Source organism: Rattus rattus, chromosome 3, assembly GCF_011064425.1.
Source record: "Rattus rattus isolate New Zealand chromosome 3, Rrattus_CSIRO_v1, whole genome shotgun sequence".
Taxonomy (NCBI): domain Eukaryota; kingdom Metazoa; phylum Chordata; class Mammalia; order Rodentia; family Muridae; genus Rattus; species Rattus rattus.
The window spans coordinates 48,768,169-48,787,447 of NC_046156.1; the positions used below are offsets into that span (position 1 = coordinate 48,768,169).

Consider the following 19,279-nt stretch of genomic DNA (forward strand, 5'->3'; position numbering starts at 1 on the left):
GAAATTGATGAACGGAAACAAGTCATCCTGATGCGAGAGACTATAGCTTCGTAAGAAATATTTTCTGCACAAACTAGGACCACTTTAAGGTAAACAGTAGCAACCAATAATCATGCCAGGATAAAAGGTCTAAGTTGTGATTATTCCGCATCTCAGTGATGGCGAGCACACGCAGGAAGCCCATCAACAGTCGTATATGGGCCATTCCCTCGCTTTACACCTTTGTCTGCTAATGCGTCAGACCCAAAAAGGGAGACTGCGGCTGAGCTCTCTTCCTGATAAGATGTCTGTTGGCATGCTGATTGAAGCCTTGCATATGGAGGGAAGGCCATGGACGCCTTGGACATCATGAACTGCTAGAAGTTCAACAGCACAGTCATGAACAGCGATGGAGAAATAGCAGAGCTGCAGTAGTTGTACATGGGTGGTAACAAGATTCAATTTCTGAGTTGTGACTAACATGCTGAAAAAATGCACCGACATTAAAACACACGAGAGATTTGAGGCTCCGGGGAATGCGGAGGCCTGGCAGGGTGTGGGGGTGTGTGGGGAGTGGGGACATCCTCTTGGAGATGGGGGAGGTAAGGAATATTGGGAGGGCAGAACGGGAGGGGGATAATGACCAGACTTTTAAAGAAAGATGAAATATAATAATACTAATAAAAAGAATGTCTCTTAATGAAATGCCATAGCAGTACAGTTATATTTGTGAAAGGATCACACTAGTTCCTTAAGGCAGAGACCTGAGAGCCACTGTGGCCTATCTTAACAGATGGATGAGGTTAGAGTTCCTTTCTACTCCTGTCAGACATTCGTCTTAGTTCTGGGATATGCATGCTATATTCATTGATTTCCATGTGAAATCAATAGTCACCCTGCAACATTTGGAGGATTCAAAACAAAGCAGTGTGTAGGCAGCATGTCTTTGGCTCCTCGGTGGTTGTGTGTGGGATGCACATTGGTAATTCATTAATACTAATGGGTGGAGCAGCTGCCAATCCCCTACACATGGACGGTACTGCAGGCTGTAACTAAGAAATAAACCAAGTGCCTCCAAGGCACTTAATGTGGTGCCTCTGAGGACTTTACTAACCCTGATGAAAGACGGATATCTGAGTTTTCTTCTTTTATTCTTATATGAATAAGTTTTCTTCTTTTATTCTTATTCTGAAATAATCAGCTTGACATCTTTTTTATGTCTATTACAAATGCCAGACATAGAGGATAATCTTGTACTTATGTTGCTGTCTGGTATTTGTTCTGCGAGTCCTTTAACATGTTCAAGGTCAACTTGAAAACATTCCTGCTTTGCACGGGGTGTCACCTGATATGTCGTACACTATCTTTGCATGCGTCTATTCTGCAGGGAACCGTGCATCATGTGATGGGACTTTGTAAATTTAACATTACCAGCTGAGTCTTTTTACGAAATACTTCCTTTGGAAAGGACCCGGGAAAATAGGTCAAGAATTGCATATGTGGCGAGTAGAGGCGCCTTTATGACTCATTAAATAAATTGAAGCAGACACAAAATATTAAACTATAATTTATACAATAACAATTCCCTCATTTCTGAAAGGCAGGTTGCTACTGCAGCAAACATTAAATTGAAATGACTGACGACTTTCTCAGATAGTCCTGATTATCACAAATACATATGCGTAGTCAAGTTCTTACTCATTCCTAACCGAACTGGGGTTTTAAGTATTCCTCATTGTTCTTTAAAAGAGTGTACAGTGGATCATAATGAATTTAAGCTATTTTAGATTTGCCAGTAGAAATAAACCTGTAATCTACCTGTAGAGAGAAAAGCATTAATGCTTGCCAGGATGCCAGAGCTAAAACTGCATTTTTAAACCCACAGACAAGAAAGGCTTAACATGACTGAAGATGTCCTCTGAAAATCTTAATCGTAAATTGCTTGGCTTCTAACTTTGTGGGGGGAAAAAGAGGGAACAAATTGCTTTAAGAAAAATACCGAATCTCTTCCCTGTGGCTCATTTATCCCCCTAATACTATCTGGATTGGAGCTTTAATGCACTCCCGGAAGCGTTCGGAATGATTTGAAACAGATTTGGAAAGCCAAATGTAAAAAGGCTAGATTAATGGTTATTCATGAAAGGTGGGAGATTCTCCCCCATTGCAGTGTCCTAAACACTCAGAACATATGCATGACAGTGCTGTGAGATTACTGAGCAGTTTATCTCACATGGCTAGTGACCAGAGCAACTGCCCTGCCCAGTCCTGTCTGCACTATCCGAAATAAACAGCTCGAGCCCTGCAGGGAGAACATATAGAAAGGTCTTGAATTATTGAAATATAGGTAAATAAACAGAAATTAGGTTCTTGAATGGACAGGTAGGTAGAAATTAGATATTAAGTAGGTTAATAGATAATAAAATAACTGTGAGCACTATTTTTATAATCATTCTGATGAACTTTGTAAAGACAAGTAATGAAACAAGTGCTCCAATAATGAGAGGGGAAGTGATCAGAAAAGTGAACAGTCAGAAACTGGCATCCACTGAAAGGTGATCTGTGGTTACAGCTGTGGCTATATTGTAACTGCCACATTCTGTGAGACGTATGTCTATGCTAGTTCTTAAAATACATAGAAAGGTAGCGTTCTAGGAAGGGTCACCAGAACAGCTCGCTTTGTTTTCTAGTCTACTGTAAAAAGCTGCAGAGCCATAGGCAAGACACCGTGGTACGCAATAACGACGACGACATTCCCCACAAGTACCTCATCAGGGCGCTTTAAAGACTGAAGAGTTAAAATGTATGGAAGCCACTTGAAGGTGCCGTGTAGTCGTTTTCTCCCTTATCTGCAATATTGTTTTCAATTATTCTCAAATTATTCTTTTAAATTTTCACTGTTTAATAAAACAGAAATCGATGCATAACCCCATTATCCACTTGTGTCCAGGCAAAGATACTAATCCACAAATAACGTGGACTTTCATCATCACGTTCATCTTAATGGCCAGGCTATGTCCTCGAGAGGCCGGTGCTTTACACCAAGGCTTTATTGTAAGCAAGCATTTTCATCAGTCACTGCCTACTAAACAGCTATTTCCCTGCCCATGCACACCGGCAGGTGCCAGACACCATTGTGCAGAGTTAAGTACTTACTGGTCATGATGAAGACCCCCAGAGCCTACATGTACACACACAAAAGAACAACACAAAAGCTGCCCATTTTGGCTAATGTACAAATTTTTAAAAGCTCCTGAAGTGAAATAAAGACTTGAAATTCCTATTTCTGATGCTGCTACATCTACATAAAGAGCAATTTATAGTTCTGCCAGACTTCATCCATGGGTGCCATCTTTGAAATCATACTTATTTTCAATTTATATAGGTTGATCATTGGATCCAGTCATCAAAATATATGGCAAAGACCTCAATGATAGCTGATAGTTCTTCTAATTTATACAAAATTGTTTGTTTTTACTCCATCTCTCCAATTTTGGCTGATGAGAGTAGAAAAAAAACAGTTAAAATCAAAGGTTGTAAAATATATACTAAGAAAAGAAAAAAAAAAGCCTACTATAAAACTAGAAGCTGCATTGCTATACTTGTTAGATGGGAAAGGAGCATAATGGTTGTATATTCTCCCTGCTATATTGGAGAAACGTCTACAGCAAGGTCTCTGTATTTCTCCGACAAGAACGGGAGCTCCCGGCATGTTATTTGTATGTTGAGGTGTTCCTTCCAACTCTCACTGGATAATATGTACATGGTGCAATTCTGACTCACGCTCTCCCGACAGTGTTAGATTTTTTTCTTGCAGAATAAACAAGAAGTTCTTTGATGGAAGAAAACTAGTCAGCGAACTAAATCCAAAGAGAGGAACCAAAATTCAAGTAGTTGCTCGATCCAAAAATCTGCAAGGTTTGGCCACATTTCGGAAAGTGAAGAGAAGCTATGTAAAGCCCAAGTTCATCTCGGTGCAACAGAGGCCCAAAGAAATGTGTCATTTCTTTTTTCCTTTCTAATCATGGCCAACGAGAAGTAAGGTTTTTTTTTTAACCTTGGTTATTCTAATCAGAAGTAAGCACAAAGGAAATGCTCTAAGTGCTGGCTTTATGTGTTCAACGTCCATGCAACATTGGGCACTTTTAAAGGCATTATTTTCTACTGCGAGCAGAATTAGTGTTTTGATGAAAAGTTTGATGTTTCAATGCAGACACTGCATTGTGCCAGGCATGTGAGGAATATAAATAAATAGTCAGGGTCACTGTTCAAGGATCGCTTGATAATGTCGCCTTGTCAATGTCTTTTCCACTTTGGCTATATTGTCATAGATTTCTATGGGCTTTCAGATCACAACGAACTTATACAGTAATAATTGGTTGTGATTAGAGCATTTGGAATCTGGTTGTCTGTTCCTGGCCTTCTGATTTTAAATAAGTCACTCAGTTTTTCTCAGTTTCCATATCTTCCTCCACGAAGCAAGAGAATAGGCCAAAGGATTCCCCAGGTCTCCAGTACTAGGCACCTCCCACAAGTTCTACTGTTTCCTAGTGAGTTATTATTGCCCCCACAGTGTTAGGATCTAAAACTTGTTGACTGGTGGTGGTAGAGATCAGTAACTTAACCTGATAGCATTTACTGACAGAAGATAAGAACTTCTTCTCTTACTTTCATGTTGACTAATTATGAAGTAAGTATTTACTGAAGGGTGTGGGATTAGCTTGCTAGGAAATAGATATGATCACTACTTTTTTAGGAATTTGAGTCCTGAATAACTAAAATTCAGTATATTACAATTCATAAACCATTTAGTCCAATATCTGAAGGGAGTGTGCATGTTCAGGCTCTACTGAACTACATACAGTATTCAATCAAGGCTCATACCAGAGGCCAACCCAGACTGACAGCCCACTGAGTGTACTTTTTGATTGACATAGTCTTTCAGAAATTGTACCAGAATGTAGCTTACATGGCAGTAACATAACAGAAGAAAAGGACAACAGAATTTCTCAGAACTTTATCCCGATTTCTAATTAAAAAAAAAGTATAGCACTAAACATGTGAATTTCTACTTAGGTGGCAGTAGCTTCATCAAATTACAAGCTAATCTATGCTTTCTCCTGCACAAAATTCAATAATGTAAGTAGAAAGGCAAGTAAGAAAACTAACCAACAGTGTCCATCTCTGGAGTTAACAATTAGGACCTCACCCACTGTGTCAGGAGCTCTGCCAACTTCCACAATACAGTGTGTACGCTTGGAAACACTCCCACCAGCCCCGTTTATGATCTATTCAATCAAAGCCAGTTGGCAATTACCCAGGGAAAGTGTTTCTTACAAGCCTTTACTAATGTCTATTATCTTCTGTAATCATCTCTCTGGGGCCTTCCTTGCTCTATTACAGTCATACGCTGCCTACTTCTCCTTTCCTGTAATTAGGGATCATGATGCTCTCAGGGTCAAAATACTCGATATTTTGAGGCAAATACCTGTCAAAATAAAGGTCTGGTGATTATAGGATATACTGACCAGCTAAGAATAGCTTCGTATCCACACACTTACAAGTTCAATTTTGCCTTGATGGCTTCATCTCATTCTCTACAAGGGCTGGGAGACAATGCAGAAACACAGGTGAACTGAGGGACTTAACACAGGTTCCCACACTCAGCAAGGGTGCTGCATGCCTAGACCTGAGTCTCGGGTTTCATGAAGAAATGTCTTCATGGCAGGAACCTGACTTGAGAAAAATACCGGTCAGTGCCGGAAGATGCTGAGATGCTGACTCTAGTTTACAACATCAAAGAAATGAGTTGGATTTATTTTGAATTTAGGAATCTGTTTTCTTAACAGCAAGGATCTGGCAATGTTTATAAACAATTCTTTAATGTTCTATTTGCCTCTGAAAAGGACACAGATGGACACTTGAATTTTAGATCAACAGAGAAAACACACAGTTTTAGAACATATTCTTAGAGCTACTATTCTTTGGTGTTCTAAAACCATTAGGAAAGTGTGGTCTTAATCCTTTGCAGCAACTTCCAGAGTTGCAGGGAGGAAAGTTCAACTCCTCCCTTCTCCCTGCCTGCACCTCCCTCATCCCTCCTGACCAAAGACTGTGGTGAGTTCTCTTTGAGCCAAGTTTCTGGAAACTGTTGACTCAGCACCATGCCACTCCTGAGCTTCCAGTCTTGAGGCATTCTGGGCCGAGTGGAAAGGACTCCTGGTCTCTACCCACACTGTACTTCCTTCTGCCACTCCCTACAGAATTTATCATTTTCTCTTTTCCATAGAATCACAAGGGAAAAAAGGCTAAAGAAAATTTAGGAGTCAATAGTAGGTATGTGGAGGGCAAAAGTCTCCAAAAGCCCACATTGCCAATGTGACTCTTTATGCAAATTGAACATGAGGAATATGAAATTTAGATTAAGAAATGAAAATTTCAGATAATCATTTTTCTACTTCTGGTAAATGAAGTACATTCTTCAAAAGTGTTAATCATTACAGAGACATACAATTTTTCTCCCTCTCAATTCCTTTTCAGGTTTGCTGCCTATGAACCTCATAAAACCCCCATGAGTGACTGAAAAGTTAATATTCCCATTTCATAGATGAGGATTGCAAGAGAACTCCCTCACAAAATGAATCCTTTAGTGCTCTTTCAAGTGACATAAAGTATAACTCGGAGGTAATGATGACTTTGAAAATGTATGAGAAACAAATGCTGGATAGAGCATCTCTGAATATTTATTCTAGACACGTTTCCTGAGCTCTGGAAACAGATAAAAATGATGCTTCTCATCTTTCAGGGGTGCTCTAGCCAGGCCAATCAGGAAGCAGTGTGGTAGTTGTGTGTTTCAAAAACTATTTTTAAATAAGAAAAGACTCTGGAGAAAAATGACCCTGGTATGGGGCTCAGAGGGTAAAGGTTTCAGCTAAGAAAATGGGACAGGCTGAAGATGACAGTGGGGGCTCAAATATCTAGGCTGAATGTTTGAGAAAGCATGTGTCTCATGAAGAAGATCATCCCAGGCAATTCTTTTTTTTTTTTTTTTTTTTTTTTTTTTTTTTTTTTTTTTTTTTATTTTTTATTTCCTTACCTTAATAGGAAGAAAACACATGTTTAGCCAAATCCAGCATGGCCAGTTCACAACCCCTTAATACTAGGTTTTTCTGCTACTGGCTTCATGTGAAATGAATGTTTCATTTGACTTGGAACTCCCGAACCACAGAAGGTTTTTATTTTTATTTGTTTGTATTCTCTCTCTCTCTCTCTCTCTCTCTCTCTCTCTCTCTCTCTCTCTCTCTCTCTCTCTGTGTGTGTGTGTGTGTGTGTGTGTGTGTGATCTCACACTGAGGCACACTGCAAATAAGAAACACTAAGTAAAACATAAAACCAACAAAAACTTTTCTCAGGATCATACATAAACCAATAACTTTTACCTCTCAGTTCTCTACCAAAGTAACTGCCCTTCGAAATTCATTTTCCTAGGTGTTAGAAATATAAAATGAATCTCTCCAAAAGGAAGACGATAAGATTGCCAAGTTTGCCTAACACACAACCTTGAGACTGAAAGAACAGAGGAGACGTTGATTTTAATTTGGCAACTTGCACCCGATAAAAGAGGAGACAATAAGCTTTAAAACAGCAACAACGAAACCCACCGCTCTCAATGTGACTAATCGGAACTTGTGTAAAAACACTTTTACTCCTTAAAATAAGGATCACGTAGTTGTATGGTTTGCAGCTGTGAAGTATCACGACTATTTTCTACGTTATTTAATTTTCATCGTGGATAAAAATACATATTTTTGGCACTGATTGCAATTCTGTACTTATAATTGCTTTTTGGTTCCAATTAGCTCACAAAATTCCCCCAGTGGCACATTTGGGTATTCATAAATGACAATGGAGCAAATAAAACCCCATGATCTAGGACAGAGGATCCTCAGAGCTTTTAGTCTAAGAAGAAAACACATGGGGAGTACTCTATTATAGCAGAAATCAGAGATGGTACATTTCCTTGCCTCCTCTCTTCTCACCTCCCCCCTCCCCCTGCCTTTCTTCCCCTCTTTCTCCTGCCTCCCTACCTCTTCCCTTCCCTCCCTCCAGCTTCCTCTGATTTCTGATAAGTATAATCTGTATAGTTTCTGGGAAAACATTTCTCAGACAAAAAGGCCAGCCCACCATGAATGACTCTCTGTCTTTACATATCTTATTACTTAAAAGCAACAGGTTGTCACCCGTGAGATGGTGTGAACAGAAATGTTCTGGGTGTTGTTAGCCAACAGCCAGGCCTTACACCTGCACCAGGAAATGCAGCCCTAAGTGGCCAGTTTCCTACTTGCTATGCATTTCATTTGAAGACAATTTTATATAACTTTCAAGAAAAAAAAGGAAAGACAAAGGAAGAAAGAAGGCGCTGCCAAAATGAATCCCTTAGAATGGGAGACAGAACAGCATGCATTTTCACAGCTCAATTGACAATTCATTGTTTGAAAGACGTTATAATGAAAATGCGGAGAGCCCACTTACTTCAATAGAAATTACTGTTGTGATCATAAGAATACGCAGGAGACTAATATCTATTCAAAGACGCAGAGTCCCCCATCCATCCTGGAGGGTAATTTGTATGCTCTGGGCATGGTGTGTGTTGAAAACATGACAGTCTACAATGAGATCTGACTTTCTGCATTAATGAGTGAAGTGACTCACTTGAAAGAGAAAGCGGTTGAGAAAGCAAAATTTCTTGAAAATGTACAAATAGGCCAAAGCTCTTAACGAGTACAAAAGTCCTTTTAAAAATTCAAATGCAAATTCATTGTCGGTAAGTACTTCAGACTTTAATCTACAGGCTAAACTCTGTGAGTGTTTTTCAAAATAGAATTTACAAAAACCTCTTAGCAAAAAAACCCTCAAAACAATGCATTCTTTATCCTGACCATTCAGATCATGAGGATTACAAACTGGAGGGGTTGTTTCTGGTCTTTCCAATATGAAACACACTGGGAAACACTGTAGGTAATTTTTATGTTATTTGGATGGATGACTAAATAGGTGGACAGACTAACGGGTCTGTCTAATTGACTGGGTACTGTTTAGTGACTACAATACAATATTATTGATTTATTTTACAGTGACCACTGTCACTTCCACTTTCTGTGTAATCAAACTGGAGCCTTTGGACTTCTCTGTTTTTCGGCCATCACACTGGTAGGTGTCAGCCAATAAAACTCAGCCCATGAAACTTGGATTTCCTAAATTCTAACATAGGAAATGAAAAACACTCAACTTGCTTCTCGAGTGCTAATTATGTGTAATCTCCAATGAGATGGGATAAGATACCAGAAGAGGTGTTTGAAACTATACTCTTGAAGCAATGTTAAAATGCAATCCCTTAGAGGAACTCACACGGTGAAGGGTGCAAGCCACTAACTATATGTTCTCTTCGAGCAGCAAAATGGACAAAGTATGTAAACGGAGACCCTGTAAACATATGCACACATGGAGAGCTTTAAAACAACCCAATCTTTATATCTGAGAACCAACAAGGAGGAAATACCCTACTGTTGTGCTTATTAAATGAAACATGAAATTAAACTGGCCGGTTTTCTACTGTGAACCTTCCCTATGTCCAGTCGGTAACACGAAAGTTTATTTAGTCATGACAGCCTACTTGAGGACTTTGCAACATCTTTAGTCATGCTTTAAAAATACAGAAAACAAATATGTCAATTTCAGTCTGAGGTATGGGGCAAGTGTAATTTTATTATATGCTGATATTTCAAAAACACTCCCCTTATTTAGTATCTGTCATAGCCAAAGTAATTGAGTCCATTGGAACACCTTGGCTTTTTGGCAATGAATAATGGGTTGGTTTTCAACCAATGAGCATATAATGAGCTGTACGTAGTGCCAGAATTACCATGGAATCTTACCAAGTTGATCACGTACTCAGTGGCTCACATACAATTGATTTGGGGCTTAATGCAACCCTGGATTCAAACCAGGCCCACTGTATCCTGATCTTTGGGAATAGGGCTGTATGTTGGTATTATAAAGCCCTCCCACCAGTGATTTTGATCAGTTTTATGAATACTACTCTTGTCTGTCCACCTCATGTGATACCTAGAATTTAGCTACACAGTAATTAAAAAACCTTATCCAAGCCATACAGCTATTTGGCCCCAAGTAAATGACTTTACTCCAGGATTTGTCACGCTGCTTCTGTTCGTTGCAGTAACTCCAGCTAAATACCCTTTAAATGATTTAGAGGTTACTCATAAGGCAATGCTGGCACATGCTATATCTAAGCCAGAAACTCTAGGTGAATTTTTAACATAGGCCTGACAATGTAAACCTATTACTAGTTGGCAGCAAGCATGAAAGATTCCTCTAAAAATAAGAGATCTAATGTCAAACCAACTAGAGTTCATACTGGGGCATGAAGGTGTCTGATCAGTGAATTCAGAGCTAGCACTCAATGCATAATTGCTACCTGGAATAAGTGTGCTAACTGTTCCTCTCTATTCTAAGCATTAACCACTCTTCTTCCTAACCATTATATCTGCATTCCACTAAGAAAAGTCATAGAGACGTTTTGTCATTCAGTGCTTCTGCTCATTTATCTTGCGACTCTCTTTGAGTATTTCCAATGCCTTTTTAGCACCACACCAGAAAATCTTCACACATCTAGACAGCTAAAGAGAAAATGAGAATTAATAGCAATTTTCTTTTTGCCTAGGCGGAAAAAAAAAACCAGAAGGCTGTACAATACAGCAAGATGAGTAAGTATGAGCCCAAAGGGAACAAAGCATGAATTGTCATATTTTTCGAGACAGTGTGCTGTAGGGGACAAAATAAATAAAGAAATAAAAGTCTGTGAATATTATGAAAACTATTGAAAGTCTCGCTTAAACCTACTGTTCTGCAAAAAAAAACTAATAAAAATTAAAAAGTGTAATTAAGTTTTACATATTTAAAGTATCAGAAAAATAGGAAACAGAGAACTTGGTTAGGAAGACATTAAATGTAGAGTTCTCTCTTCAACCAAGTTAAATGCTGGCAGGCACATACTGGGAAGGCTCCTAGGAGTCCTGCTGAGCCAGTCCCATGGTCTCCACTGTGGTCTCAAGCATACCACTGCTCACATACTACTTATATGCCTCAGTAGCTCCAATACTTTGTGCTTAGCTTCACTATTTTCTATTGATATCTCGAGAATGAGAAATTGACTGGCTTTTAAAATCCTCAAGGGCAGCTTAGAAAGTAAGTTTATTCTTAGCACTGCTCAGACAAATCCCAGAGCGTCTTCTGTCTGTTGCCCCTGTTACCTGGGTGTTCTCTAGTGAACTCTCTCAAAGCTCTGTGCTTAAAGCAATGCAAAGCATCAGAAGGAACTGCACCAGCTCTGGATATAAAGCTTCAGATCTGACACGCTTCTGCCTTTGCATTTCCAGCAGGCAGCTGGACCCTGAGACCACAGGGTTTCAGAAGAAACAGAAGGGAACAGAAGTTTCAAAAGTTCCAGAGCAGGTAGGTATCTGTAATCTACAGCCTCCACAAAGTTCCTGACAGGGTCAGTCCCGACTGTCCACCCTGAGATTCTAACCACGGCAGGCCCTCAGTTTTCTTCAAAAGTGTGTTAATATCAAACATGGCAGAAGAGCCATCTTATTAACCCTAGAACATTCTAAGAACCCACAAATCATCATTTTGTGAAAACAGACTGGAATACTGTCAAAGACTTCATGACACTGAAGTAAATACATTTCAGTCAGCATAAAGAAGCTTGTAGCTCTAGCCATAAACACCATCAAGCTTGTTAGGGTAGCACGAGCTTTTTTAGTAGTGAGAGGATCTCAGAAGAAAGCACAGTATGAAAGTTAAGGGCCTAGACTCTGGATCAAGAATTTCTAGGTGTGATTCCCAGTTCTACCCAGTAACTATGCAACTTCAGCCCAGTTACTCAACTTCTCAGTAGTTTTGACTGCTATATATGAAATAAAAATTATAATAGCAATTGGGTTTTTTTCAGAATTTTCACTACTAATACATGTGTTACTGTATATAAAATATTCTTATAAGTCCACTTTGTATCCAAAAACCTGTATAATAAATGTGAGTTGATGGTGGGTTTTGTTGTCACTATTATAAGTGTTTTTTAAATGCCAACTTCTGCCTGATAACAGGGGCTGACGTAAGGTAGTAGACAGGATAATAAAACTATCATTGATAGGGTTTTTAGTAAAATGCCATAAAGTAGCAGGCAGAAGCACATGGAGATTTTTCTAGTTACATTTGTGTTACTGTGATAATGTCCCATAAAAAGCAATTTCGGTTTATAATTATAGAGGCTATAGTGTATCATTGTAGGAAACTCAGAGTAGGAACTTCAAAGATCTGTCATATCATATCTACAAACAAGAGCAGTGAGAGACAGATGCATGCTTGCTCGCTATTAGCTTGAATTGAACCACTTGATTTCCTCACTCTTAACCAATTCACAAAGCCCGTGACCAGGAGATGGTGCTCCCTACAGTGGGATGGGTTCCCATATATAAATTAACTTAATCAAGACAATCCCCCAAAGATATGCCCACAGACCAACTCAATCTAAACAACCCCTCATGGCAACTCTCTTGCCAGGTGATTCCATGTTGTGTCGAGTTGACAATTAAAGGAAATCACCACAAGGATGATGAGGGCTTAGTTAACAGAGTTAGATGGGAGAATGACGAGCTAAGAAGTCAGCAAAGCAGCAAGGTTGCAGCTCTGAGTCTGTGGTTCATACACACGTCTGTTAGGAAACGGAAGTGTGAGCACTGTTTGGACAGAAAGACATTAGTGGATTGCATAATCACATCTGAATTTTGCAGGGGTATGGAAGATGGCTGTGGTAGGCAAATTCTATCAGCAAGGATAGCAATTAAAGATAATCCCAGACGTCACATGGCACAAAAGTAAGGGCAAGTGTCATGATTTGAGCAAAAATTTTACGATGGATGTGGAAAAGAAAAAAAAATACATAGAGGCTGATTTAGAAGCTAAATATAGAGGAACTGAGAAGCAAGAGTTATAGAGGGAAAAGTAGGAGGCAGGATAGAATCTACAAAAGTATAAGACTTGAGTCTAGGAGGGTGGATAGATTGAGTGATTATGTCACCAGGCAATAAGGATGTATAACATTTAAGCAATTATCAATTAGTTTGACCTAAATGATATTTTAGGATATTCTATTGCATATAAATATAATAAACATCCTTTGGCCATCCATACAGAACGTTTGTCAAGATCTATCATTTTCTGGGCCATAAGACAATTCTTAACTAATTTAAAATGGTAAAGTTATACAATCTATATTCTCCCGTGAAGTGAAATTAAATTAGAAATTAAGAACATATAAAAGATAGGTATTTTAACCTGTTTAACCTGGCTTCCATATTATGTAATACAGACATAAATAGGAAGATCACAGATTGTCACTCATAGGAGTAATTTCTATGGTTTTAGATACCAATGGGAAAGAGCAATGGTTTTTAGTCAAAGAGGTTAAGAACATTTGGAAAATCCCCTAGTACTTGATAACCAAATAGTATATTTCCTAACTTCCCAGAAGAAAACCAAGTAGAAGGTATTCTGAGCTGACTGGAAGTGAAAACGGGGTACACCAGAGTCTAAGAAGGCAGCCAAAACTGTATTTAGAGCTTGTAGTGCTCTCTACCTATCTTAGAAAAATAAGATAAAGTGAAATAAACAAATCAATAAACACATGTGTTACCCTAAGAACCTAAAAGCAAACTAAACTCCCAAACTAATAATTAAGCCCAAAATGAGGAGAAGAAATCAAGAAAAACATCAGGAGCAGAAATCAATGATGTAAGGAAAGGAAAGAGAGAAGCAAAAGACCACAGTCTGCTTCCGTGTTGAGAATAGTAGATATCAGAGTCATCTAGTGAGAATCAGCCAGGACAGAATCCAAGGAGGAAAGGGCAGGGATAGACAGAAGTGACTATAGAGGCTACATCAACAACTCATATTCTGAACAGCAGGCGATTAAATTTAATCACAGACAAATTGCACAAATTCTTAGAAAGAGACCAACTATCTTAACTCAGTAAAGAAGAATCAGGTGAGAACAGGCAGTTGTTTACTAGAGAAACAGATATATTAGAGAGATTTAGTTTGTACTTGGAAGAAATTGTCCTACTTCCTGGGTGACATCATACTCAGTAGCAAAGTATGATGTCATTTCCCTCAGATCAGCAAAATAGCAATGACTTTCTAGTCACTATCACTTCACACTGTACAGATGTAGCCATTGCTGCAAGGTAAGAGAAATCATTTCAAAGTATCTAGACTGGAAAGGAGGAAGCAAACATAGTTGTTTATTTAAAACCTCTGATGGGGTATGGTGAAGAAAACTCTAGCAGAAATTGAGTAGTTATAAGATAAAAAAGCTCGATGTAAAAAAAGTTCCTCGTAGTCCGGAGAGGTGACTCAGTGTGGAATAGCTCTTGGCTGCACATGCTTGGGGATCTGAGCTCAAATCCTAAGAACCCAGGTAGCAAGCAGGACATGCTCCTGCCTATCTGTGACCCCAGCACTGTGGGAGCTGGAGACAAGATGACCGATGTGACTCACTGGCTGCCAGTCTAGCTCCAGGTTCAGTGAAAGACCGTGTCTCAAGGGAACACAGCACAGTGTGACACAACAGGAGACTTTTTCCCTGTGGCCTCCATTAGCATGAAGTAGCTCAACAACCTACATATGCACATATGTACACACACACACACACACACACACATACATACACACACACACACTATACTAAAACACCATACAAAAAGAAAACATAATATTTTTAAAAAGTACAAACATCTGAAAGCAGAACCATGGTGACCTTAGGGTAGAAACTGGAAGAACATCATCAATGAACATAAAACTCACTTGATATTGGTAGTGCATGTGTTTATTACCTTAACTATAGTGAGCTAATACAGAGGGGGCAGGAGGGAAGGAGGAGGGGGAGGGGGAGGAGGAGGGAGAGATATGCACATGTCAAAAGTTAAAAATTATATATTTTAAATGTGTATGGTTTATCATATACCTCCAAGCTGCTCTTCTGTTTTCCACATAGCATTATTGATGAAGGTGAAGCATAGGTTTTTGTAGGGTTTCTAGACTGTGGCTAGAACAAGAGCAGAAGCATCTGAGTGCAGACTGAGCACAGACTAGTTCCGTGACAACTTTAGCTTTCAGTGTAAACAACCCTGAGATTTCACCTCACACCAGTGAGAATGGCTAAGATCAAAAACTCAGGTGACAGCAGATGCTGGCAAGGATGCGGAGAAAGAGGAACACTCCTCCATTGTTGGTGGGATTGCAGACTGGTACAACCATTCTGGAAATCAGTCTGGAGGTTCCTCAGAAAATTGGACATTGAACTGCCTGAGGATCCAGCTATACCTCTCTTGGGCATATACCCAAAAGATGCCCCACCATATAACAAAGACACATGTTCCACTATGTTCATAGCAGCCTTATTTATAATAGCCAGAAACTGGAAAGAACCCAGATGCCCTTCAACAGAGGAATGGATACAGAAAATGTGGTACATCTACACAATGGAATACTACTCAGCTATCACAAACAATGACTTTATGAAATTAAGTAGGCAAATGGTGGAACTGGAAAATATCATCCTGAGTGAGGTAACCCAATCACAGAAAAACACACATGGTATGCACTCATTGATAAGTGGCTATTAGCCCAAATGCTTGAATTACCCTAGATGCCTAGAACAAATGAAACTCAAGACGGATGATCAAAATGAATGCTTCACTCCTTCTTTAAAAAGGGTACAAGAATACCCTTGGCAGGGAATAGAGAGGCAAAGATTAAAACAGAGACAGAAGGAACACCCATTCAGAGCCTGCCCCACATGTGGCCCATACATATACAGCCATCCAATTAGACAAGATGGATGAAGCAAAGAAGTGCAGGCCAACAGGAGCCGGATGTAGATCTCTCCCGAGAGACACAGCCAGAATACAGCAAACACAGAGGCATATGCCAGCAGCAAACCACTGAATTGAGAATAGGACCCCCGTTGAAGGAATCAGAGAAAGAACTGGAAGAGCTTGAAGGGGCTCGAGACCCCATATGTACAACAATGCCAAGCAACCAGAGCTTCCAGGGACTAAGCCACTCCCTAAAGACTATACATGGACTGACCCTGGACTCTGACCTCATAGGTAGCAATGAATAACCTAGTAAGAGCACCAGTGGAAGGGGAAGCCCTGGGTCCTGCTAAGACTGAACCCCCAGTGAACTAGATTGTTGGGGAGGGCAGCAAGGGGAAGGATGGGGAGGGGAACACCCATAAAGAAGGGGGAGGGGATGTTTGCCCGAAACCGGGAAAGGGAATAACACTCAAAATGTATATAAGAAATACTCAAGTTAATTAAAAAAAAAAGAAAGAAAGAAAGAAAAAAGAAAAAAAAAGAAAAAAGATGGTGAGGGAATAGGGGAACCTGACAAATTAGGCAAAAAACTGAGTTATATGTTTTGAAACATGGAGACTGTGCACATATAAATGTGCTAAGACTAAATGCCAGTAGAGGAGGAAGTAGAAATTTTAGGACCAAACATTCAAGAAGGAATCTTGAATAAGGGGGACATTGTAGGTACAAATGAAGATGTTTTGTGTCTAAGTGCATGGATATGAGTCAACACACTTAATTTGGAATTTTTTTCTCTTCCCATTCTGGGGAGGATGATCAATAAGAGGAGAAAAATACTTGGGAAAAATGTTCAGATTTCAGGAAAGCCAATGGCTACCACAGTTGAAATGACGGTGGAGATCAGTATTAGATCTAAACACTTTCTGGCAGTAAAACAGTAACAAATATGCATGTTCGTGTGCACAGTGGGCAATTTCCTCCTATGGCCCTTCTCTGTTTCCTTTCCCTTTAACCATGAACAAATTTCACTCACCTGCTATTCTTCCTACTGAACCCCCCTCTCCTCCCATTATCCTCAATGTACAAATAGTTAAACCATTCTTCAACTTTACTGGTAAATGTTTCTACACATATAAGAAAATGCAGATTCTCTTAAGGAACTACAACATTCTGATAGCCAGCTCTATAAAATCTTAGCACTATACCACATTTATCACAACAAAAATGCCTAAATCAGAGGTAGGCTTATTAGCAAAATGGGATTTCATCACTAACAAATATCAACAAAATCAATTACTTCTTACATTTCAGATATTGTATTAATACTGCTTAGAGAGCCTCTAGGATGAGTCCCAGGGACCGTGGGTGTACAAAGTCAAACAGAGCCCCAAATGACCACTGGCAAGTAAGTCAGATATTTTCCATGGATTGAACTCTTAATATATTAAAGCCATGCATGTTAGAACATACCCACGGGTACTAGGTTTGGGAAAATGTTCCAACCAAGTATGAATTTTTAATAAAAATGGTAATTACAGCTCACAGCACTGACACTGTTTTTCTTTAGCACTCACGGCACTCTTGGCATTGTAAACATGGAGAAGGTTAATAAACAGTAATCCCACCATATCATATATGGTTTCTGCAGCTGAAGTACATAATCCGTTTTTAACAACAAGAGGTTTATTTTGTATTCAGTAGCCAATCATCCATTAGATCAAAATAGTTATCATCTGGACAGTACCTGCCAGAATACACTGTGTGCATCTCCTCTCAGAAGTTCAACAGTGTCCCCTGCCTGGATATGCAACGGTGGTCCTTCGTGAAGAGCTGGGGGCGGGGTGCCAGTGTAGTTCCTAATGACCTGCATCTTCGGCAAACCTGGAAATACATAACACAGTTTACAGCAGAAAAGGCAATGGCATGGAGGGGCTACACGTGCTTCAAGAAATTGAACAGTAGGTTCCATTATTAGCATTAAAATGTTTAATCGCGCCCACCTCAAGTAAACATCTGAAGCAAGACAGAAGGAATGCTTCTTAACTTCCTCCTCACCTGAGAGAATAAGAGAAACTTGATCCCCTGATCCCTCACATACCGTTCTTTACTGTCAGTCTCTTTTTTAGTTTTAAAAAAAAAATCTCTCTCAGCTGATGCCTGCTTCATAAAAACATATCACGTCTTGGAAAAGAATCAATTTTTTCATCAGCTCTACCCTTTCTGCCTATTACTTTCCTCTTGGGCATAGGCTGATTTCATCACTAAGGAGACTTACCCTTTCTGGGTACGTATCACACTGCCCAGTAGAAGGCTCCTATCTTAAGGTTATCTTTGTAATTCAAAAGCAAAGAGGTGATGGATGTGTGACTGCAATTCTTGAGACATTTATATGGAGAAAGTGTCTGGGCTCAAATTTAGGCTTGCAAAACAGACCCAACAAATGGAATATGTCTAAGCCAATAGCATCAACAATATTAAAAACACAGATCCATCCCTGTCTTGCGTTTCTTTCAATGTGGAAGGAGGGGCTCAGTTCAATATTTCATTTCAGAGAACAGGCAGCTCCAATTAGATAGGGGCCTAATTGCTCCAATACTGCTCACAAATGTACAGCCTCACAGTCACTTTTTCATTTATAGATGAAGCTTCTCCCTCCTAGAAATCACTCATAAACATTGCCATCTCTTAACCATTTAGGGGCATGGGCTATTACTTACTACACTTGAGGGGTGTGATTGTAACTGGATGGAAGCCCTTCACTCTGTATTTGGAGAACCAGTGACTATCATTCGCTTCTGGATATCCCAGATACTTTGTTCCAGCAAAGAGCCTACAGAGATCTCAAAATCCTTTGCAACCAACCATCTACTCCCCAGCTAGAGCAGGGCATAATCACAGATTGCTATAAATGCAACAGAGCAAAAGTGTTAGTCAAGGCACTCTTATCAACCCAGTCAACGGAAGGCACGGGTTAAAATTCACTTCACCTTCACTCCAGTTGAGCTGCTATGGCTGTGGAGGTCCAAGATAAGTTGCTACATCTCCCCTTTGCTTCAGTGCTACAGAACCCCTGAAGGGATGGTGGCTTTTTTTCCTACATCTTTCATGGACTGTTTCCCTACCCGATGTTGTAAGGTGGCACGCTAACACAAACAACAGACTTTATTGTCCTCCCCTCCCCGCCAAAAAAATTATAGAGCCCAAGGTGAAGCACTCATCAGACTTGTTTCCCACATGCTAAATGCCTTGAGTACAGAGAGCTCATTTTACAGTCTATAAAACTGCTACCACTAACCTAAAATGAAATCTACACCTCCCATACTCATAATGGATGTAAAAAC

At 39.6% G+C, this 19,279-nt stretch overlaps 1 protein-coding gene across 1 annotated transcript in view; it reads right to left on the reverse strand.

The window, feature by feature from the left end:
* The window catches only part of Vav3 (vav guanine nucleotide exchange factor 3), a 331,496-nt gene that overhangs the window by 38,129 nt on the left and 274,088 nt on the right, over positions 1-19,279 (reverse strand). The window contains exon 20 of the mRNA XM_032897450.1: positions 17,683-17,819. Within this exon, the coding sequence (XP_032753341.1) occupies positions 17,683-17,819 (137 nt within the window). The remainder of the gene's footprint in view (positions 1-17,682; positions 17,820-19,279) is intronic.